Source organism: Apis florea, unplaced genomic scaffold, assembly GCF_048593485.1.
Source record: "Apis florea isolate Af1SG1 unplaced genomic scaffold, ASM4859348v1 contig_1615_pilon, whole genome shotgun sequence".
In the NCBI taxonomy this organism is placed as follows: Eukaryota; Metazoa; Arthropoda; class Insecta; order Hymenoptera; family Apidae; genus Apis; species Apis florea.
Genome location: NW_028256416.1, coordinates 314852 through 340733, shown reverse-complemented (window position 1 = coordinate 340733; position 25882 = coordinate 314852). Strand labels below are relative to the sequence as shown.

At 35.5% G+C, this 25882-nt stretch overlaps 1 protein-coding gene and 1 long non-coding RNA gene across 11 annotated transcripts in view; both read right to left on the bottom strand.

The window, feature by feature from the left end:
* The window catches only part of LOC100869088 (protein kinase shaggy), a 38645-nt gene extending 12824 nt beyond the window's left edge, over nucleotides 1-25821 (bottom strand). For 2 of the 10 annotated variants that reach the window (XM_003690232.4, XM_012490298.3), the window contains exons 1-2: nucleotides 23881-25821; nucleotides 12354-12386 (exon numbers count right to left, since the gene is read on the bottom strand). In XM_003690232.4, the coding sequence (XP_003690280.1) occupies nucleotides 12354-12386; nucleotides 23881-23965 (118 nt within the window). In that variant the 5' untranslated portion in view covers nucleotides 23966-25821. The other 8 variants (XM_012490290.3, XM_012490312.3, XM_012490306.3 and 5 more) reach the window with 7 other exon arrangements.
* LOC147658779 (uncharacterized) lies at nucleotides 22473-23160 on the bottom strand. Its single transcript, XR_015291124.1, has 2 exons — nucleotides 22860-23160; nucleotides 22473-22688 (listed from the first exon to the last, which is right to left on the bottom strand). It is a non-coding gene; the product is annotated as an uncharacterized LOC147658779 (long non-coding RNA).
* Nucleotides 25822-25882: the final 61 nt, after the last annotated feature.

The window sequence follows — 25882 nt, the reverse complement described above, 5'->3', positions numbered from 1 at the left end:
ATAGACGATCTTTGTGGAGCGTAGAAGACGAGGCGTAATCGGTCAGAGGTCGAGGTGCTATCGTTATTTTGGAACGTGGCGATCAACTTTATTCGCCTCGATGAGAAGAGGCGAGTTTTAGTTTCCTCGATCGTCCTATTAATAGAGGTTGTGCTCCATTTAAAATCGCGTTTGATATCGCGAACGTCCACGCGAAAATCCACGTTTCTTTCGCGTTCCGCGCGGAAACGGATAAAAATCCAAAATAAAGAGGAATCTAATTGCGAGGCTTTTTTTTTTTTTTTTTTTTTTGATTCGATTGTCACGCGAGAATCACGATCGAAAAGCAAAAAAAAGTTCTTGAAGATGAACGAAAAATTGAGAAGCGTAAAATTTGCGATATTAGAGAGACGAAGAGAACAGCTTTCTCCAATCTACTATTTCGCGATCGAAGATGCAACCGAATATCATGGAATTTCACGGAAGTCGCGTTTTATTAGAGTTTCTTCTTTCTGCGTCATCGCATGTTCCTTCGAGAAAAATTTACACGTTTCGTAGGAAAATTTGCATGCGCTAATTCGAAAAGGAAATTTCAATTCTTAAAATACGAAAATACGAAATACGGATTATTTCGGAGTATAAATAAAGAAATGGATAAATAAATAAATAAAAAAAAAAAAATTTGAAGCGATAAAAGGAAGAGAAGCGAGAAGCGAGTTCCTCGTTTAATTATGCACGATTATCGGAAGATGGTCGAAATTGAGATAACGTTTATTGAATTATTACTATTTTCGAAATTAAACGAATATCATCATACGCTTCGATAATTCGATTCGTTTAATAGAAATCGTTAACCGAAATTTGCGCCACTAATTCGAGACGAAACCACGAAAAGATAAAAAGATGATTCTCGGCGCGTTCTTAAAAATCAATGCAAGTCATACGAGTGGTGCGAAATCGTGAACATACATTGATATAGCGTTGGTACATATTTGAACGCTGGTTAGAGCATCCGCTATATTTAGCTGTAATAAGCAGATAAGAGACTGGCAACAGCACAGAGATCGCACGTGAAACCTGTGCACTGCGTTGAAAATATTACAAAAAAGCAATTATGTCTTCGGTATACATGAGAACGATAACATCGTCCGTTTTGAAGAAGAAGAAGAAAAAAAAAGAGAGACGAAAAAAAGAAGAGCGAAAAAATCGAACGACGCACGTATTTTCCAATTATTTCTTTATACATAAATATCATAACTTTCGAATTCAAGCCTATTTCAACGATTTCACTCTCATGATATCCATGAGAGTGTACGATGCGTTTGAAACGCGCCCGAAAAAGATTCGAGGCTCGTTTTCGCGATCAATAACGAACAGCTGATAACATTCGTTTTAAACCAATCTACTTTGCCCGTATTTCTGGTATTTTCTGGTTTCTCGTTGAAATAAAAAAAAGGAAAGAAGAAAACAAACAAGCTTCTTTGGCTAAGCTTCTTTTTCAAGAATTAGAATTCTTTTTTTCCAATCTTATCGTTTCTTTGAAAAATCCACTCTCGTCCGATTCTCGATTTCGGAAGAGGAGAGAGAGAGAGAGAGAGAGAAATAAACGAGAATAAACAGCGCGGCGCGTTATTAATTTTCGAATAAAGTTCGCGATAAGAAACCTGTTCTTTAGAATCGTTGGTTTATTCACGGTAAGTATGTCGAAAACCGGTGTTTAAAGCTTCGGGGGGAACAAACTGGATAATTTATAGCCGCGAGCTTGAAAGAAGTAAAGCAAATTCACTGTCTATAACACCTACGGAGGCCGATGACACCAAAACGAAACGGGGATTTATAACTAATTTATCGCGTCAATCGTGTTAAGAAACTATAATCCTTTCTATTGCTAAACATTTTCTTTCTTTTTTTTTCTTTTTCTTTCGGTAAAAACTTAATAATTCTAATTAATTGACAATTAAAACGAATGAATCGTATAGATATTCGTAACAACCGAGAGGAAAATGAAAGAAATCTCGGGTTAAATATCGGATCGGATGATTAGCGAGTAGCAATAAGTGATCTTATTACGTAACGAAAACCATTATCCTTAGATCTATCTAATTGGCAAGAAACTATCTGAAAACTCTTTAGACTTAGTGTCTTATAAATTCCTTACATTTTCTCGCAAAAAATGTATGGAACAAAAATTCGACGAGGAATGGATTATATCGCGGTATATAATATCAAGATCTTTCGAGTCTGATTAATTTTCATCGATATCCGATTGGTAAGGTCAATTTAAATTTAATTCGAACCACAGGCGATGAAGTTCGATCGATAGAAATTTCAATAGGGCGTACATAATTCGGAACGGTCAGATTATCACGTGTTTTTTTATCGGCACCGCGGCTATCGATCGCGGTCGTAAAGCGGAACAAAGCTAACGTTCCACGAAACGTTATCGTAGTTCACGGATCTATCCAGACGAAAAGCCGTATAATTAATTAATCATCGTTAATCGAATCATTTCGATTCGATCTCAAACTTGGCTCGCGAACAACGAGATCTCTGTTTTCCGCGAAAACAAACTGGATGGAACTGAAAACAATTCCTCGAACACAACCTCCCAACGTAATCCGTTTCCAGTTAACAACATCGAAACGTAATTGGACCGTTTGGCGGATGAAAGGTAGAGAGAGAGAGAGAGAGAGAGATAGAGTATTCGTGGTCGATGGAAACGTACGATAAAAGGAGGAAGAGATCGAAGAAATTATCGAGTGGTAAGATCGCGATACGAAGATATAGCACAACTATCGCGCGCGTGATATTCTCTGTTGTTCTCGTTTTTTAGTTTTCTTTTTTTTTTTTTTTTTTCGTAATCTTTTGAAACGCTTCTAAACAAATATTACGAAGAATCAATTCGATCAATTTTCTCGTATATCTTATCAGCGATCTTTATTCGTAAAAAAAACAATCTTGTCTCATCTTTGGATTGTTAAAATAAAGTCTCCATTTGTGTTTACGATCGTTCTAAAGATCGGTTAAGGATTCTACGGAAGTTTTAGATTACTTTTCATACGTACAATTCCGCGAATTATCGCGGTGTTAATATCGTTTCTCTCTTTTTTCAAATCATTCTCACGGCACGTAAGAGGCAAAGAATTTGTTACATACGTATCGCACATTTAACAAACACGATCGATCCTCGATACCTGTCCGCCGTTTACAAGTGGCGATTGGTATGTTTCGAGCAAGGAAGAATGGCGTACACGCGTAACATGGTGTACGCGTCGAGGCCATCGTTATTGAGTTATGAGCAAGCAACGCAGCTGATCGACCATATAAATAGATCGACTGTACATCGAACGGTTATTCTGGTGTTCGGTATTGATACACTTCGACCGGCGAGGACGCAGAAAATCATCTGACGCAACGCCCGTTTATCTATATTTCCTTTCCAATTGTTACCGAATACCAATTGTTTCGTAATGACATTTCGTTTAATCCTTCACGATGCGAACGATACTCCACATTTTATCGCGATGCTTCGTAATTCTCGCCTTTTCTTTTTTTTTTTTTTTCCCCATTAACATCAGAGTATTTACTTTCCGCGTTATATAATTATTTAAAATTATATATCACGAGAAAAATTATTTCGTACGATGTTTCTATCCTTATGCAATTTACAATCTCGTGTAATTTCGCGTTAAAATTAACTTTTTCATTGTGCTGGTTGAACGTTATCCGCAATTTACATTAGCGCGATTTGATTCCCGTACCGAATTATCTGCTCTATTTTAAAAATAATTACACCTGTCTTTGTGTTTTGTTATCGATTCTGATCGGTAGCCTTGAAAAAAAAAAAACAAGTAAATATCGTCAAAGTATTTAAATTACACGCACCTTAATGTATTTATGTATTCTCGATAGAGAGTATAATTATCGAATAAATAACAAAGACAAAGGGGGAGAGAGAGAGAGAGAAAAAGAGAGAGAGAAATAACACGACTACTACGTTACGATAAATATTGTAGATCGATCGTCTTACATTGAATCATCGATTGACAAATTTCTTTTGGAAACAAATAAATTCTCGCCTCTCCATCGCGACTCTTTCTTTTTTCTCCTTCCCTCGCGGCGGCGCGAGATTTAAAAATAAAGTTTCTCGAAATTACAAAATTCTTTTGAAATTGGCAACACTCATCGCCACGAGTCCACGCGATATTCGAATAATTGCAATAGAAAGAAACCGAGCACACCTTTTATGCACCAACTATTTCGCCAACTATTACACGCATGATTTACGTATTAGATCACAGGTAGCAAGTTTCACCCGTCAACTTTGTTTCGTTTTAAAATACAATCAAGAGCTACAATTATGTTTCGTTCGTGTTCGCTTATTACGCTACGCGACTATAATTACGTTTGTCTATTACGCGACCATTTTAAACGTAATTCTACGAGATTGTAAATTTTTCAATGACTTCCGTGATGTATGTACAAAAAAAGATCGATCAAAGAGAGGGAGATTTGTGTCGAGTCGTTCGTTAACGTATGGATTGAAAAATTGAAAAGTGATTAATCACAAATCGATTTTCATCGATATTGACCGGGCGTTTTATCCCTCGAAAAGGGACGTCGTCAAACATCGACACGCGAAATTTCGAAGGGAATCGAACGGGAGTCGATTTTCAATCCATCATCATCGACAAAATTTAATAGATTTAATTTTCGTTACGGGACGATTAAAAAAACATGGATCAAAAAAGAAAAAAAAATGGATCGGTAAACGATATTATTCCGAAATTCGTTATCATCGCGTTATCATCAGGCTATCATCTCGTAAACAATATTTCCCTCTCTAAATTCAGATACCGGGGAAAAAAATATAACGCTCTTCACAAAGAGTTGTCCTTCGTCTTTTTTATCTCTTCGTATTTCGATTCGAAGAATTCGACGCGTATAGAAACGGGCGAAATGAAATAGACCAGATGATATCATATAGCTGTTATTTTTCTTGTTTGTCACGTTTCTGAAAAAGATACACTTTGTATCCTACTTTTATTATTTCTACTCGAGATTACTGGAGACTCAGTGGAATAGAACGAGAAGGAAACGAGTCGAAGTGACGAAAGGACCTAGACACGCTGCTCCGAACGGAAATTTTAGGGCAGAGTTCGTTCACACTAATCTAGATTCGGGATAGCAAGCGGTGGACAAGCTCTGGCGGGATTCCAGGTTTCTTCGCGGGAACCAGAATGAGCCGTGCGGAAACTGTGGCTCAAAGGGTACACACTTGTGCACGACTACCGATCGATCGATCGATCGTCAACGAGATTCTTCTTCTTTCTTCCGTTTCTCCTCCCTCGATCGAGCAATGGATATTCAGCCAAATTGGTCTCGGGTCAAGCTGGCTGTGCTCGTCGCAATTAGAGACAAAAGGGAAGCGGAAAAGGTTCTAGGTTAGAGTGAAGTGGCCGGTACAATTTTCTTAGCTCGATAGTCCTATTTTCGTGCGGCAATTAGCGAGTTTTCTTGGGGGCAAAGAGTAGCGGTTTTGAATTTCTCCTCTCGCGGCACGTAGTTGGCTGTTTTCGTAATGCATATGTAAACACGAATGACCCGTTTCGTCGATCGATCTTCCGCGATAAAAATCGTCCAACCCGTTTTATCTTCTCGTGAAGATAAAAACAAAAAAAAAAAAAAAGATCCTATAGAAGAAGAGAGAGAGAGAGACACAATAAATCATTCCGTGGAAAGAAACAAACGTCGAATTTACCACGAGATTAAGATCTCTGGTTGCGCAACGCAATATGATGAGCATAAAAATTCCAATCGGATCCGTAGTAAGCACTGACGCGATTTCTCGACACGCTCTCGATGATCAACATAATTTAATAATAATAGGATGCCACGAGTGAGAGGAAAGTAAAATTATGGTGTTCCCGTACAATCGATACGAAGTCGGATTCTCAGCATCTCCGCTGTCTTTAACAGCGAACACTTTCATGGAGTTCGTTTCTATTTTTCCCCGATCGATAATTATATTTCAATGAACGATCCTCGCGTGTTCGATAAACCAATGTTCGTTCCAGTAACTAATTTCGATGCGTTCTTCTATTTCTAACCGATAAATAAACGCTTCTTTATTTTCCTCGTGTCCCTCCGAGAAAAATAATAAGGGAAAATGTTATTATTTAGGCAGAAGACGCGTTGAAATTTCCGTGTTGAAATTCGTAAATATTTTCGAGCGCAAGAAGCGGAAGTTGGCGTCAACGGAAACGGAGATTGACGCAAAATGCACGGTCTGCGTGAATTTGGTAATGACTCTTTTACCTCTAGCCTCGTAATTGCGAGGTGGAATCGAATCAACACACCGTTCCACGTGAAATTTCTGTAATTGCGTAATAAGGAACGAAAGAGTTGTGATTCCAGTGTTTATCGATTCGCTCGATTCTTCTTTGGAAGATCATGTACTCTTCTCTACTCCCAAAATTTAATCGTTGTCACGAAACAAAGAGACGGAAAATTTGCCAACGTTTCGAGGAAACGAAAAAGAAAAAAGAAAAAGAAGAAGAAGAAGAAGAAGAAGAAGAAGCAGAAGATTTCAAGGCTGGCGATTAAACGCGCGAATGAACGGGGACGTGACTAGGCCACATGGAATTCTTGCCAATTCGCGTGATACGACGAGCAACGAAGAATCGTCGGAATTGTCGTGGATGGAAAATTTGCTTGGTTCGCGTGTTTCGATACGAAGATCTTCGAGGAAACGCGATCAATTTTTGCGATGCACGTTGAAAGATTTCCAGCCGAATCTTGGCAACTGTTCCAAAAGAATATAAATTTGGCCAACGCGAAAGACAGTCGTCCATCTTTTTTATTTTATTTTGTGAAAAATTCGTGGCAATCCCATTCGTGGTTAATCGATCTTCCATAGCGTAAGATTAGCATCGAAAAGATTCGCGTTAACGAGAAATCTTGTTTGCCAATTATCGTTTTCGTTCGATCAAACAATTGTGAAACTTTGCGCTTGAATTTTACGATACTTTGCTTGAATTTAACTGACATTTTTTTTTTTTTTAGAACGAATAATCGTCTAATTTCCTAATTAGTTAAATTGCATAATTTGGGCGGAAAAATGAGAATCGAGATCAATTTTTTTTCGAAAATTTTCAAACTCGTCGCTATTCGAATTTCGCCAATTCAAAAGGACGCGAATACGAGACGCTTTTCTCCAAATGCTTAAGCGTAATCGAAAAATAGCCACGTATTATTTATAAGCGCGGGACAGATTTTTGTTGGCGTTGTCTCGATAGTTGAGACGACTATGAAAAGTTCGAGAGAAAAATACTACTACTACTACTACTACTACTACTACCACTATTACTTCTCTCGTGACGAGTTTTCTCTATTGGATCACGATCAAACCCGTCTAAATTGGTCGACGTCACCTCTGACGTTTCTCTGCTAATAATTCTTTGCAACGATGACGTCACTTTCAATCGAGCCTTCTGCCAATTTTGTTGTACCATTCTTGCAAACGTTCATCTTACGAGCGTATGGCAAACGTTCAAAAAAGGAGGTTCAAAAAGGAAATTATAGAATTACATTTTATTAATAGTCTTTACTACTTTATTAATAGTCCTTAACGATTATTACTTCTTCATTCAACTATTCTATTTCGATTTCCCCCCCCTCTACGTCGTTACATTCTATATATCTGGAGATTGGTAATTTTAAAATTGCCGAAAAATTAAAAAAAGTTACCAAGATACGAGAATACGAGAGAAGCAAAGAGATTTTGGACATTGGGTTAGACTATTTCTTTTTTCTTTTTTTTCCCTCTCTAGCCAGCTAAAGGCAAAACACTGGCGAAAATGGCGATAACGCCATAACTATTAATAGAAGGAACCAGTTGTACCGCTTGCGGCGATGCTCGTAAAAATAGCTCACGATCCATTCGAAATCGAATGAGATTCCATTCGAACGATCGTCGCTCGAAATGGCTATTCGTATTGTTCGTTTCGAAATCGAGTAGCGGACAATTTTCATGAAAGATCCTGAGACGGAAAAATCGCCGGACAAAGGATTTATTATTTCGATCTCGTTTCGACTCGTTTAAACGGCGTTAATTATAATCCTCGAGATAAATCATTTCGGTTAATGATTCTTATTTACTACAACAGCGGATGATAGGTCGTTTCGATTTATTATCCAAGCATTTCGAGCGTAACAATATAATTTAAGGAAATACTACGCGATAAATCGTGTCAACTAAACCAGGCGGCTAAACTTATGGGTTTTAAGAAAGCTGGCTTTACACGGATTACTTCGATCCGTGATTAAATAATGAACGATTATAGATCGTTTCGTTAGGTCGCCAACTAAACTCTTTTTGCTCGATTATTTTTCGATGCAACGATAAACGTGACAAAACAAAAAAAAAAAAAAAAAAAAAAAAGAAAGAAACAAGTTATGGCTTACCGATCAATTTAGCGAGCTCGCACAAGAACCACGAAGGTGGAAGATCCATCATGGCGACGATCAGGTGTGATCATAGATGATCACGCAACGATACGATCCGAGTTATTAGGTTATTATACGAACGATGTAGCGTGTTATTTAATCGCAATGACGCGCATACATTCGAAACGCACCATTCGATAGAAATTCGCCCCCAATCGTCAACCGTCGCGTAAAACGTTTTCACAAACACGCATCGCAACGAGACAGGATTATCGGATATATTAATCGGGCCCTGATAATCAGATTTAACCACCGGTTTTTGCGGATTTTAATTATTCCACGTTATCACCTCCAACACCTGCGCCGACCTCATCGTACGTCGAACCGTACTCGTCTCGCCTGCACTTTTATCGCCTAGTTTCACCCTCTTCCCTCGAACTTGAGATTCCACGATGGATGGAAAATTTTTAATAAATCCGTTTCGATTATCGCGCGAACGAGCGAAATGGGAGACGTTAGAGACGTTGTTTGAATTTCGATTGTAAAGGGGAGAAATTGTTTGAAATTCACGAGGCTGCCGGGAGTGTTGGTATTTGTAAAGATTAACGATTCTAGGAGGATAGCGTCGCGATTGGTCCCCCCGGTTGTATATACAATGACTTTCATTTCGTGATTTCGCGATTATCCCCAGTGTTTGTATATTGTCGCCTCTGCCGATTGATAACTAATCTATTTATTTAAATTCGACTCACTCGATTTTCCATTTCGTTTCAATTTCAACACTGCTAATTTTCTAATTCGATATATATACACTTTCGTGCCATTGGTCCATTTCTACTTTCTTTCATACGATTTGATACCACTTAATGATACCGATATCTCGCTCAATAAGAAACAAGTTGGAATCGTACGTTACGATAACATTTTAAATCGTATTCCACCACGATTGTAATATCAGAATTGCACAGGAATCGTCCTCCCCCCCCCCCCCCCCGTCTTTAGACGAGAATATACGTTCAATCATCTCTAACGTGTGAACAACAATTATACTACGTATTTCTCCCCCTCCCCTTCCCCCCTCCCTTTATTTTCGCGATCGAATGATTCTCGGTATCGAGAGATCGATGTGTATCTGAACGCTGAAACGTGTTTGCAATTTTTGCGTCTCGTAATCGCGATAACCTTATCTCGATACACGGTTGATCGTTCGTGCAGAATGGCAAAGATACATTAATTAAAAGATGTCGTTCGATGATTTTTTCTTTTTTTTTTAATCTCTCTGAACGATTTGTCTTCAGAGGGCAAAGAAAATATATTCACGATTGCACTTATTGTATAATTATTTTTTAATAATTGAAAACACGATTTACAAAGTTCGATTTATAAACGAACGATCGATAAAAATGAAAAAAAAAAAAAAAAAAAAAAAAGAGCCACGCGGATGGAAAAATGTCGCATCTTTCATCGAAATTCATGGCAGGGGTATAAAAGTCGATCGGAATCCAATTGCATCGCGACCAATCGGAACGCGTTCGATCGAATGACGACGAGTCCTATTATACTAACCGGCTTCGGAATATTCATTCCGTAGTCCACGTTGCTCACATGTGAAGAATGAGTTTTAACCACGGCCAGCAATCGTGTCAAGACACCACATGTAAGGATTCTGGGGATTTAACGGAAGCTCGACAGACACCTACATATCTGAACAAACATATTTCGTTACGGTGGTGGTGACGAAACAATGTCCGCTTATCTTTGACGCACGAGTGACACGCGATCTCGAGGCAAATACGGAGGACCATGCACGAAACGCGCTCGAAATTTATTCAATTCCGACAACAACTTTCCCAACAACTTCGGGCTTACGCATTATGCAAGATAAAAATCATGAATTGCAAATTGACTGTCGCACTATCGAAGCCTCTCGTATTAGATACTGGAACGACAGGATTCCATTAATTTTACGATATCATTTCCCCCCTTTTTCGTTGTCAAACAATTTTTAACAATATATTTTCTTTTTATTATTCCATGATTGTTCCCGTTAACCTCTTATTGTTTAAATGTTAACGTAAATTGCGTTAAAAATCTGCCGAATCTTCTCTCCTTTTTTTCAAATTGTTCTTCTCAGAAGTTAACCATTAACTTTTGCGAATAACAAGATTTGACTACTTTTAAAATTTTCCTTCGTACTTTTGGAAAATACCAATAATGGAAAAGATTTTTAAAGATTTTATCATTATTTTTATTTTTTTTTTAGTCAATTTTATCCTCTCTACATCGAGAAGAGGCGTCAAAGAGATACGTATTCGAATATCTGAATGATTTTATTACGTTACATTAAGAATTAAATCTCGAAAACATATTTTTTTTTTTTTTTACGGATCTAATTTAATTAATATTTATACCGTACTATTAGTTAATAACCAATAATATTAAACGTAAATGTAAATTGTATTATTTACGTTAGATTTAGACAAATTTCACCTCGATCAATAATGAAGCGATCGGTCGAAAACAAATATTTATGAAAATTGGTCGAGGATCGATAGATTGGGTGTGATCGAGCAAGGCGAGATATTGACGAATTACAAGTGCGAGCACATTATTGTCTATAGGATCAATAAGAACGAGGTCGCGAGAGTGAGAACAATTCGAGATCACTCGAGGGTAATAGATCAGAGTGGATAATGGTATTGTCGGTTTGAGAGTGTTCGCCAGTACTCGGAGTACCGATCGACTCGACGCCGCATGAATGGAGAAAGGTGAACACTCGTATTCGTCAAGGGTAGCCTTGCGAACAGCTGATTCCTTCTCGCCGCGATGACAAATCAATGGAACGTGGACCAGATGTTCACCGAGAGAATGACTCTGCGCGCGGATCCTTTCGTCAAAATGTATAATATCGTGAATTTCAAGGGCAAACACGACCGATCCGTCGCCCGAATGATCAAATTTGCCGTATATTTTCTGATTACGTGTTTTCGTTACGTGTCGAATCTATTTTCCGCTAACTGTTCGAAGTCTTCGACAACGACACGTGCTCCACATCTGGATATGTGGAACCTCGATCGTAACTTTCGTGGCAACTTTCTTAAAATAGAGACGATATTTCAAGATCGTCGTTTCGAGATTTTGTAAGCGAGGTGTTTGTTCGATGGATTAGTTACGATGGTGAAGTAACATAAAATAAATTACGATGGATAAACGATCGATGGTTTGATAGTTAGCATGAATTAATCGCTTTTTAGTATTTGGATTATTGATTACTATAGGATATTAAGACGGACTAATTTATCCCTGGAATACTATAACCAAATATTATATTTCCCATTCGTTTTTTGTCTCAAATGTCTTTAAAAATGTAATCATCGAACATTTGCAACAGTAGTAATTCTTTGGAAAATCAAAAATATTCAATGGCATATCTGAATTTATTTCAAATAATTTTTACGTTATTACAGTGTTGTTGTAGATTTTTTGCATCACTTAAATTCTAATTTAATATTCTTATTTTCATAATCGAAGGATATAGTTTTTCGACAAAGATTAACAAGAGATATAAGCACAGATATATAGTATCGCAGGGTGTTCTTCTGTCGTAAAATATCGATAATATAGATTGATTTAATATTTCTCATATTCCTCACTAGAGGGCTATACCACTAACGATAATAGTAGTAATGTTGTAACAATAACAACAACAACAACAACAACAACAACAACAATAATAATAATAATAATTGAAAAGATATTAATTAAGATATAATATCAAAAATCCAAGTACTAAAAATTAGATGAAAATATACATATCTTTCTTTCTAATTTCTCTTTGTAAAAATTTAATTTCTTACTTTAAATTTAATTTCTTACTTTGTGAAGCATTGCATGAATAGCATCTACAGTAGTAATCGGAGTATTACCTTTTTTTAATGTTACACCACCAGCCGGATGACCTGAAAATGAAACAATAAACCAAACTGCGGCATTTCAACACAAAAAAGTAATCTAATTATATTATTCTATATAACTATACATTGTGTTTCGTGTGTACAACGAAAGGCGTGCTTCGCTAATTTCAAATCAATAAATTCATGTTTGGAAAGCGTGACTATTTTATAAATCAAGTTTTGGAAATTATTATTACTAATACAGCCCGAGCAAAGCGTCACGTGTTATCGATTCAAATGTACGGGAGAATCGTTCGATGCTCGAAAAGAGTGAAACACGATATTTTCCGATGTTATTCGCGAACGTACGTTCTGCTTTACTAACCGAGAACCACAGTTATCATGAAAGTGGGGGCGCCACTTAACGCAAGAAAGTGGCGCCCCTTTCGGTGTTTAGTCATTTAATCAAACATCGGTATAGGCGCAAAATGGCGTCAATAGAAAAGCAATCAATCGCTCTTTCTTAGTACGCATGATTTTTTTTTTTTCCTTTCTCTCCAAATGAGTACAACAATAAGCTCAAAGACATTGATCAAACGTAAACTTGACCGATCTTCCCAATAAAATATTTTACAGATTAGATACAATAGTATACACGACAAAGAAGACAAAAAAAAAAAAAAATTGAATTTATAACTTTTTTTTGATTCGTTAGCTTTCCACCACCAAAAATTTTTTATTTGAACTTTAATGTTTGGCAAGTTACTATAAACAAGATCAAAACCTACTGCTAAAAGTAGAAACAAACGAAACAATAGTCTTCGAACGACTGGTCCAAGTAATTTTCGTTAAGTCAAAACAGCGACTGTGAGAACACCTGAATTATATGTACGTACGTATGTACACACATACGAGACAGGTGTGTTGTTGCGCTCTCGGGAAATTGATCGCAGAAATTTAATAGCAGCTATTTAGAACATAATGTGATTGAGATCTAGAGTCACGATTTCTTTAATCCTCTATTTCAATCTCACATTAAATTCCAGTGACCTTGCACAAATCTTAAAGGGTATAGCCTACTCTTAGAACAATCTAGCTAACTACTTTTAAAATACTTTTATCACGAAACTACTACTTCTATTTCCATTAATCCAAAAATCCTTTTTCTTTTTCTTTTTTTAAATATATAATTAATATATAAATTGTTTTAAAAAATTTATATATCATTAATTGCTTCTTACTAGTAAAATATCTCGAAATCATTTATTTCCTATTAAATATTATATACAAGCCATTTATCCAAGTACATACTATTTTTTTTCTATAATATTAATGCCTGTATCAAATTAGCAGATAGATTCATCGATAATTGGTTAACCGGCAAATTCGAATCTCGCAATATTTAATATGTCATAAGATTTACAGAAAAGAATCGATAGTAGAAAGGATCTTGCGAAAAGAAGGATCGATGAAAAGTCCTCTAGTGGCGAGTACAGGAGCTGCTGCCACACCCAATTTGTTCCACATCTAGAAGATGTATAATACACTTCCTGTATTTCAAATTTTAATTATGCTTATTTTCATTTGTATATAACAGCCTATTTTTAATACGATATATATATATATATACACATCATCGTAAATAACATCCGAGATAGTTCTCCATTTGTACATCAAACACTAATTGTCAACATTTGCATACCTATTAATTATACGTTTCGTATTACCGTCACATCTTGTTAAATCATACCATATAAAACTATATTTGACGATATCGTTAACGATTTATTCACGATCATTTTTATCGCGAGTAAAAACACAGATATATGTATATATGCTCCCTATGCTATTACAATAATGATCACTTGTCCATTGAAAGCATACAATCAGATCTCATCCACGTGCGTATACGTGCGCGTTCTCACCAAAGAAAGAGATAAAGCGGATGCACGATAGTAGCACCCTATAGTTAATATCACCAGGCGATAGTAACGAAAAGCAAACAGTTTTGTGTGTATTGAACAAATAACAGATTTTCATTCGAAAACATAGAAACATCAAAGTATCCTTCGTTACATGCATCGCCTGTTGTCACTGTTGAATGAAAAAAAAAAAAAGAAAGATCTTCGCTTAAATAAACTGAAATTTGGACTATCAAACAATCGTCCATTCTTAGCGGGCAACAAGATTATTCTATTCTGGATAAAAATTATCATATTATTGCTCGTGGCAAAGAGCAATTAAAAAACATTTTGACGTTCAATTTCAATTTATCAGAAGAAGAAGAAGAAGAAGAAGAAGAAACCAGGTTAACGAAACGTTGAAACCTTTCAACTAAATAGAACGATCGTGAAAGAGAAGAGAAACGGATGATCTTAGTTTAGACGATTGAACGAACAAGCAATGCCACGTCCTTTTCATCGAGTTATCGATTCGAGATGATATAATGGATTGGAAAGCTTTCTTCCGTCAAAAAATAAGCACGGCCTACGCGGCCCATGTTACCCTACCAACAAGCAAAGTGTCACGCTTACAAACGAGCGAGCTCCCCTTTATCCAACCATTCCCATTCTTGGCCATGCTTTGCAACACGGATGTAGCATCCACTTTGCTGGAACGTCTGTCGGTTTCCGGGGTCGGAGGCGGAGAAGACGGTTTCCACTCGCGACGGGGAATTCTCCGCCGCTACATGCGCGTGGAAAACTGCGAGGTAAAGTGTGTCACGGGGAGAAGAGGAGGAAATAGGAGAGACGGAGAGTCAATGAGCTCGTTTCTCGTCGTAACGCAACCCGCCGAGGCTGACCTTGCAGCCGGAAAAACAAGTCGGTTTTGGCCTGTTACCAGAATTTTGCGTTATTAATAATACATCCAAAAATGCGCGGTTGATCCGCGTTCATTATCCTTCGTTGTTGCATTCTCAAATTCCGGGATTATCTCATGGAGGAAGAGTTAGATAAAGAAGAGAAGAGACGTTGATCTTCAATTCTGTCTTTTGATCAGTGATTTTCACATACTTCTCTTTAATTTCATCGATTGTCGAAAAGGAAATTTTCATTTTTGTCCACTTTAACAAACGCAAATTTTCTCCACCATTTGATCATGATTCTTAGTTAGAAGCATTATTTGCACAATCGATCGCTAATTTTTCTTTCTTTCTTCCACGAAATCAATCGAACTGTTATCGAGATGCCTTTCACGATTTATCTATTTATTTAATTAATTTAAAAAAAAATGCGGTTGTATTACATTACAAAGTAATATATATTTTTTCAACATTGTTCATCTAATATTACGTGGAAGGCTTCGTTTTGGAGAAGGAAAAAGTAATTGATTAATAATCCCGATATTTGTTATTTAATTTGCAATTTTATGCAAGAGCGTTAGAAAAAATTAATTTAAAAAATTTTTCTACATTTACGCAATAATCTATGCAAATAATATCGATAGATAATGTTTTTCGTGTTTAATCTCTTTCAAAATCAATTATATTCTTTCATCTTAAACACGCTTTATTTTATAGTTCAGTTCATTGTAGTAATTAATATCATTTTTTCAAAAGAAAAAAATAAATAAATAAATAAATAAAAAAAAAATAAAAGGGAGAGAGAGAAAGAGAAAAAAGATCGAGAGAGAGAAATGAGACAAACTCGTAATTTATATATATATTATACTGACTATCCCCGATAGAAGAAAAACAACGATAAAGAAAACGTGCATCAAGCAACGAGGCATTCGTCTCTTTAGAACTTAACGAAGTAAAGTGACTACAATTCGCCGCAGTGAACCGCCCCTTTCAAACGAAATACACACCCACGCTCTGGCTCGGGGTCAAAATGCATCGACACGTGGAAATATACGCGTTCAATATATATATATATATATATATATATATCGTAGGATCGTTCGCGAAATTCATGGAAAGGATGATTTCCCGAATGCAATAATCGCACAAAAACATGTGGCTAATAAGATGAAACGATGTTTATGAGTTTGAATGAATGTTTAATTAATTTATACGATATGAATAGCTAAGAAATACCGCGTAATGAAAAAAATTTCAATAGTGTAATTATTCTTACAACTGCCTCTAAGTTATGTATATGTATATGATACGAGATTTATCGATGACGAAATATGATACAGTACTTAGATGACCGTGTTTGGAAGAACAAACGTACAGGATGTGTTATTTCAATGTATCAATGAGCGTATTTTGAAAACTATACTGAATCGATGAGAGTGTGCGTGGATTATAGAAATAAATAATGAAATTGTTTATTTTCAAATAATTAAAAAATCAATAAACGAAGTCGATTTAAATAGATTCAAAATTATCATCCTTCTCTTTTCGAGACATACGATAATTTTGATTTTCAAAGTCCGTCGAATCATAAATTCCTATACGCGATAATTATTATTATTTAAAAATAATTCAATTTATAATAGAATAGGAAATTGCTAATGATTTTTTAATTTTAATTTATTATTAGAATCTCCAAGTGCATAATCGAGTATACGAGTATTATCATTAAGATTAATAATAAATAATCAATATTTCATTAAGCTTTTTTATATCTAGTTTTTTTTTATATGTAAATGTGAAATCAATATTATAACTAATAAATTGAAATATCGATATTAATTTTGTTTTTTACGTTTAAAAACATGCTTCACATCAAAAGATCAAAAGCAAATAAATCGCGCAATCATAAAAATCAATCAATGCAAGTTTTTTATATCGAATACTTCGATCCAGATAACGTATCTAATATAATAATTATCCAATTTGTATTTATCGTTCTTTTATTTCTTTTTAAAAATGACTAGATTTGTAGAAAAAAAAGGAATCGAGATCTTTGGTTTGGATAAAAATCATTTTGGTACGATATTACGAGCATTCGATTTTTGAATGGATGAAAAAAGATGATATTTATCACACTTTAAAACAAAGAATAAATTACGTTGCAAAATTGATTAATTTTCGACGATCATTTAACATTATGTTCGTTCGATAGATTAGATTGAGGATTTCTTTGTGTATGACATTATGTCTTTTGACAGACTTAAAAACCGAGATAAAAAAAAAAGTGAGTTCGACTTTTTGTTCGAATGTGTTTTCTTCGTTGCACAATTTTTGTAATTTCTTTCTTTTGATTTTTTATATTTAACAATTATGTTATTTGAAGATAGAATTATTGATTGAGAAAAAAAAGAAAAAAAGAAAATTCAATTTTAAGATAAAACTGTGAAGATTGATGAATAAATGAACAATGAAATTATTTATTTCGTAAAATTTTTCAAATGTGAAATCTTTCGAAAGATTCTGCCGTCGCGATTATTAAAATTTAAAAAAATTAAAAAAACAAAGTAAGTGACTTTCCCCTCCAAATTTTAATTCATCAAGATTTATATAATAAAAACAGTGATCGCGCAATATTTAAATTTTCACGATCTTAAAGAAGATTAATTTCCAAATTCTGCGTAACATAAGTTGGCAGCTAAATACGAAACATCATTTTAGCGATGAGAGATACAGAAATCTTTTGGAAAGACGAGACAAAGACGATTTGGATAAATCGTTCCGATTTATCCTTTTCTCCAATTAATTTTTTGTTTTATTCATTTACAGTGAAGAAGAATGTAACGTTCGTGGAAGAAAGTCGAAGAGAAAACATGAAATGATCGACAATTAGTTCGCAATTAAAAAGCTATGACTAATTAGTTTTTAATAGCAGGAATTTTAATTGAGATTAAATATTCGAATTCCTTTCCTGTTCTTTATCTTTCTAATTTGTGTCGAACGGAACGATATTCGAGAAATAAATCATGCAGATTAAACATATACATGTGTACGTGAAGTTGCCCAAGGTCAGAAATGGAAAGTTTAAACATCAAAGAATAATGCTCGATTTGTCGACAAATGAATAGTAATTTTTTTCACAATTAAATATTTTTTTTTAATACGTTATCGTAACATATAACGTGGAAATTTTTTTTTTTAACGATTGTATTAATTATTAATATTTATCGCAGATATTTTCGGATTTATCTCGCATTATCTATTTCTTTTTTTTTTTCCGTGGTAATTGTTTCTTTTACAATTTTTGGAACAATGTCTTCAATTTTATGATGCTTGAAATAATTCAACGATCGTGAAATTGAGCACACGATTGACTAACACTTAAAGACCTCGAACAATGTAAAATAATATTTTTGTCTAATGTTGATTTAATATCGAGGTAAATAATAATTCATACCACGTATCGCATCATTATTGATTTACAAACTCATACTTGCCATCCTTTAATGTTAATGTTCACATGCGTTTAAATAAAAAATAAATAATTAAAAAAGAAGACTCAATCATTAAAGATTTACAGTATGAGCAACACCGATCTGTTTACGAACTTTTCAAAAGAAATTTAGAGAGAGGAAGGGAGAGAAAGAAAGAAAGAGAGAGAGAGAGAGAGAGAGAGAGAAACTATGTAAGGATAATCGATACTTGGCTGGCGAACATTGGTACCAGTACTGTCTCCATTCTGCCTGGCAACCACGAGATATCGATATTCGTAATTACTTAATCGGCCATCACGCGCGATTATTTATAAATGCGATCAACGTCGTTATTCTAGTCGAACAACGTGCCGCGAAATTATCGATCAATTATTATTTTTCGAGTCAATTAAACAAATAAATCTTAAATCTTAACAAAATGGATTCCTTTATTTCCAATTAAAAAAAGCTATGTATGATTTGCATCGATGTTCGAAAAAAAAAAAAAAAAATTGAAATACAGTAATGATACAAAAAAGGTTAAGTATTCTCATTACTCTTTGCCATTAATCATTATTAATTTATGCAAAAAAAAACCTTGGTTTTTTTCCAAATGAAAAAACTTTTCTAAGATATATTGAAAAAGAAAAATAGAAAAAGAAAGAGGTAAAATTTAAAAAAAAAAAAAAAGAAAAAAAAAAGAAAACATTTATCAATGATGTATCGACAAAACGGAATGATTAATGAATAAAGAAATCCGATTATTTGCATTCGGGGTGATGGAGTTATCACTAATTGCAACGTAAAAGAATGAAAAAGAAACGAGACAAATCAGCCAATTGCGAAACTCGCGTGTCGCGAATGGCTTAATATCATGGGGGCATATTGACCCAGATAACGACACGTGAGCCGGTAACGTGATCAACCTTCTTGCAACGCAAACAGCCACGAACTTTAAACGTGAACGCGTCCCATCCTCCTCGTGAAAGATAAATTGCCACGATCCACGAATTCATAAGAATGGACACGGTGTTTGTCTGAAATGAAAGAGGCGGAAGAAGCGGAACTGGAAAAAAGAATTTGAATATCTTGCATATACGTAAAAAATTGCCCAGTCTATCCATCGCCAATGAAGCAAATCCAAGTACTTAAAGATCAAAAGAACAGAGAGGAGCAGTTTCGTTCGAGATTCCTCGACACGCTTTCCGCTTTTTTTTATGGCATGGCACGCGAGTACCGAAGAGAAAGAATCTAGAGTGCACATGCGCACGGCTTCTCTAAAAGATTCGCCTCGATTAATGCGCTGTAGATGACACTATTCTCGTGACGTGCATACCACGGAACCACGTCCATCCGTTCTGATTCCACTTCAATTGAAGATTTTTCCATTTTACATTTTGTTTCCTTTAAAATACTCGATACGTCGCCATAATACTGACCCAGTTTCTAAACGACTACCATGAATGTGATCATTTCAAGTTGATGCGCCCGCAAACTCGGTATGAATTTTTCACATTGACCATCTTTTTTCATCCTGCTTGTGGAAACGAGGAAAATCTCTCGTAAAGGAAATTCTAAAGAAGAAGAAAACTATTGCTATTTAGAATTGAATAAAAAATATATTTTTAATCGAAAATCGTTAAACGTATACCATACATTGCAACAAATATTTAATTAATTTTAATGACGATTTGTTTCATATAAATTCACATATGTATGTATTTTTAAGACTTCGTTAAATATCGAATGTCAAATAAAATTAATCTTAATTACATCATTCAATATCACTAAGAAAGTATCATTATTATTTTTATCGATTTTTCTTCAATGAAAAAATGGAACTGAAATCAAACTTCTCTAATTTCATCGTTTAAGAATTAATAAACGATTCCACGTTCATTTCGTATATACTTCTTTCCAAAAAAAACCAAAAAAAAACGTCTGAAAATTATCTTTCATGACAAGATGATAAGAACGAATTTATTAACGGATAATACGTAATTCATATTATAATTATTGAGAAAATAAATACTTATATATAATAATAATTATCGAAGTGCCGCTTCATTTATGCAATTATGCAAATTGATTAATAATTGATTGATAAAAGCTTGGTATCGCTCATAGAAGAAAATTGAAACGATTTCTCCGATTATTTTATTACTTTGTATTTTTGAAGGTAGCAGAATGTGAACGAAGAAGTAATGATTTTTCTACATATATCTTTGCACAAAGGCGATTCGCCAAAAATATATCGTATGATGCACGCGACACATGTCTGCCGTTCGATATATCGACACGAGGTGCGGCGATTGACACCAACGTGAACGAAAACTTGTTATTTCGGGCCTGTCGACGTTGTATACATAAAGCTCTGTTTTAAAAATTCGTTGACGAATACTTTTTCGAGTATGACATTGAAGAAAGAGCATCATCATCCAACAAATTACGAGGAACATCGATAACAGATCATGATACACAACGTATTTGTATATATCGATATCATAGTGAAATTTTTTCTTAGAGAAAAAGTCTTAGAAAGGTACCAAATATTTTTTTTTTTTTTTGAAAGAAATTTCAATTAGAAAGATTTGGAATAGTAAATTGAAGTAGTTTACAAAAGTTATTTTTATGGAAATTAAATTTATAATGAAAATTCTGTTTTTTCACAAGCAAGTATTACAGATATTAAAAGAATATATACTTCACAACTAGAAAGCTACGAAAAATTACAAACTAAAAAAAAGAATTCAATATAATTTATAAAAATTACATCTGTTAAAATATACGTTGCTTTTATATCCAATGTTTTTTTTAAAAAATTACATATTTTTTATAAAAAAAAAACGAAAATATTACATTGAATATGTTCCTAAAAATCTGAATTAAAAAATGGAAAAAAATACCATTTCGTGGGGGGGGGGGGAGAGAGAGAGGGGGAGAGAGAGAGAGGGAGAGAGAGAGAGAGGGAGAGAGAGAGAGAGAGAGAGAGAGAGAGAGAGAGAGAGAGAGAGAGAGAGAGAGAGAATGAAACTATAACAATATAATAATAATTTTATGAACTTTTATAGCAAATATTGATAACAGAGCAAAAGCTTTCAATTTTCTTCTCCATTAATATTATGGAGAATATACTATTATGGATTCTCTTATTCTCAAAATATATATTTATAATTGAATTTTGAAAGAAACTGAAAGGATTTGGTTCAAATTAATCGATTCATTAGTCAATTAGATCAATAAATTTCTCTAAATCGTTCTATGATACGTACTATGAAAGATATATAATATCTTTTATAAAAAACGATACTTCTTATCGGATATCCTATTTATCGATGAATAGATCGATAATTAACAATTTATGAAAAATTTGGTCCTTTAATTACAAAGATAAAACAAAAATTTTTGGAGAGATAGTAAAAAAGAATTTTATATTTCCATTCAAAGAATGATAAAGCTCAGTTTTTATAAATAGTTAATCTGTGTAATTAAACAGATAATAAATGTAATAAATAGATAATCTGTGTAATTAAAGATTATTATAAATAATAATTAATTAATAATTAGTAAATAATTTTTTATTAAAAATTATTAAATGATAAAATAGCATTATTGAAAATAAAATTGTTTGCATTTGTATAATTATTGAAGCAAACAGAAGCTCAAAAATTAAGTTTTTTGGTAATAATATACATTTATATGCTTATTTAAAAAAAATTGCTTATCAATGTATCTAAAGAATTATATCTATGCAAAAAAATGATTTGCTTTTTGTAAAGAAATCAATTGTCATGCTGTGATATTTTGCGAAAGAAAATATTTAAGTGAAATTTCTAAATACTTTTAATTGTGAGAAATGAATGCACATCAACTTTGCTCATTAATTTTAGTTGCTATTATAGAAAAGTTATAAATATTAAAGCTATTAGAGAAAAGAACCTAAATCTATAACCGATTAAAAGCAACCTTTCATATAAGTAGATACTATTTTTGGTAATAGTGATTGCATAAGCTTCTTGTCAAAGAAACGATACTATATTGCTTGAACTTTTTTATTGCCAGTCATATTGTTGCAGGATGAAATTAAAGATGAAACTAAAACAAACATTGGAAAGAATCTGATAACAATTTTTAGAGTTTTGAACACTTTGTAATATAATTTTATATAATTTGTATAATTTATATAATTGTATCTATCTCTAAGATTTTATCATAATATTATATGCAAATTAAATTCTGGAAGATATTATTACTCGATATACTTACTTCTTGAGCAATCGAGTTTCAATAAAAAATTATGATAAAGAATTCTTAATATATTTCAAATATAAAATATTGAATTTCCTCTCTTTGTATTGTATAAATAGAATATTGTATAAATATATTAACTTGAATTTCAAGATTATATATCCAACATCTTATTAAATTTTCATTTACAATTATATATTCAGAAAATCATTCTAGAATTCTTTAAAAAATTCATAATCATGCAATCAACTCTGTTCAACATGCCAAGACTGGACATAGGTTAGGTCAAGCAACTATCACTTTCAAAACTTGATATATCAAATATTATTGATTTATGTTAGAAAGTACTATACTATTGAAATATTGAAATCATTAAAAACTGAATATATCCATGCAGCGGTATCAGCCGAATACAATGTTTAACATCCCACAAATTTCACTGTCATGTCTCTACACACTTTATGATCAATATTCTACTGGAACCATCTACACTTTCTACGTCACAACATGTTCAAGAATATACGTAACAGCGATTTCTGGCGAAAACGATTGAGAAGCGCAGGATTCCTGTGGATGACACCCGCAAATTAGATGATCGCGTTTTCACGATGCGGACGATAATGAAGAAGACGCGAGAATAACCGTGGTACGCGTGTCGCGTAAACATCGGATTCAGCAAAAGCCGCCAAAATCGAGAATTACGAAGGTGGTATCCGAAGAACAGCATTGGATAAAAAAGTGATAGTCCCCCCTACCCTCTTCCTCGGGCACCCGCTCCATCGCTTTCCCAAGAGTAACCCAGGCACTCGCACGCAGACGCACAGCTCTGCATTCGGAGACGGCCGACAGGCAAACGAGCGAAACGGCAAAAGAGCGCGGTAAGAGGGGCAACAAGTGAGGAAGGGGATCCCTGGGAGGGAGACTCGAGGAAGAGAGGTATAGTGCGGGGAAGAATATGGGATAAAGAAGAGGGGAGAAATCCGAGAGAACCGAGTAAAAGCTATGTGCTAGAGGTTAAGGCATGTTCTACGGTACTCACTGCTGACTCTCATGCCACCCAGGGGCGGATTCGAGGGCGCGTTAGTGCAATCGGCAAAGGAGGTGGTCCTCGGTCGGCTGCTCATTCTGAAATCTTCTTGACCCGCTTCTCCACCGCCACCTGACAGTCAAAACTTTAGAATGATATGCCGCTTCTGCTTCTTCCTCTGCTGGTCGCCGCCTCGGCTGGCCGTGCCACTTCCTCACGTGAAGATAGCCAGCAGTGCGTCTTCGTCGTCGCCGTCGTCGTCGTTGTTGTTATCGTCGTTGACACCACCTCGGACATCAATGACAGCACGAACGATAATTACATCGCACGCACGCATGCACGTCCGCACGGTTCGGTTCTTCTATATTACGCCACGGCCGCGCTCGATCGATGGATGGAGGGAGAGAAAGAGAGTGAGATAGGATAACACGCGAAAGAAGAGGGAGAGAGTGAGAGAGAAAGAATAAGAGAGAAAGGGTGGGAGGAAGGGAGAGAGGGAGGGAGGGATGGATGGATGGATGGATGGATGGGAAGGAAGAGCTACGGGCGAGCAAAGCGCGCGCAAGATCGAGAAAACGGAAACCACGGCGAAGAACCGTGATTCACAATCGTTATAATCACTATAAAACAAAGAGAAGAAAATTCTCTTGGAGAAACAGCGTTGGTTGAAATTTTCGATCACTGTCAAACACTTCCTTCCAAATATATACGCTCCCGTTACCACTGACAATAGTGGCGGTGGCAGTGACGGTAGCGACTCTCGCGATCAAAACGTTTATCGTAACACAGCGCACACTGGGTTATACGCTCCGTTCGCACAAGCAACTTCGCGCGACAGGCTTGCCCGCCGATACGATTCACTCGATGCTCTTTTTCTCGTTTCTCCGATGAATGCTCACCACCGATTACGATACACCGCGTCGATGGCGTCCAACTAACGAATTGACACAATTTATGACAATCTTTCGTATTAACTGCTGACTGTCAGGGAATATCACGCACGAAGAGCGATTCTACTACCTAATAACTTGACGAGGGCGCGGAGTGTTGCGGAGAGCTATACCGCGAAGGGAGGCAGGGGTTGACGTTTTTGGAACGGTTCGTACACGTTCGCCAGTGGAGGCACACCGCCGCACTTGGTAGCTTTCCTATATAGTACAACTCCACGATGATCCGGTTGACGGGTCGAATTTCTTCGTCGTTTATAATAATCTCCTTATGTATCTAATCGTGGTCACTCTAGGAATTGTGACAATTTCAATTTTTCCTCTCTTCAACGATATCTGTTACAGTTTTTTGAGTTACATTGTATTTTTCTATTTGTCTTATCCTTTTTGCTCTAATACCATCGTTGATTATTTTTCTCCCTTTCTCTCACTCGTTTTCTTCCTTTCTCTATCACTTATTCTCTCTACTGTTTTCTCTCACTTCTACGCTCCTAGTTTTGGATCGTGCGGGGGAAGCGTTACTCTCTTACCTCCACTACCACTCTTTCTCACTCGCTCTATCTTTCTCGATATACTTCGAATCTTGTCACTACTCGTCACTCCTACGTTTCTTAACTTGTCAGGCCGGACGTTATCAACTTGCCAGGCTAGTACACGCTTCGTCGCAAACACTTTTGTGCTATATGGAGAAACAAACAGGAATCGTGCTGACGCCGACGTGGACGTCTTCGTCGTCGTCCGTGTCGACGTTGCTCGAAGGGAGATCGTCGTTACCGTCGTTTTCCACCTCTGGTTTCGATAATCGTGAAATCACTATACAACTGAACGTCGCTTCGAGCCTGGCGGCGGGAAAGGGGTAAAGGCGCAAACTGGACGTACGCGGCAAAATCAATTCTTGATAATCAACGACGTTTTCTCTTTCTCACCGTGCACACGAACACCAAACCACTTACGAATTTTTCGAAGCCTCCTCAGACATTGACCCGTTCGGGCTAGATCGGGCCACTCGAATGTCGACGGACATTGCCGAAAGTGACGTCAGTAATACCCCGCCCTGCCTCTTACCC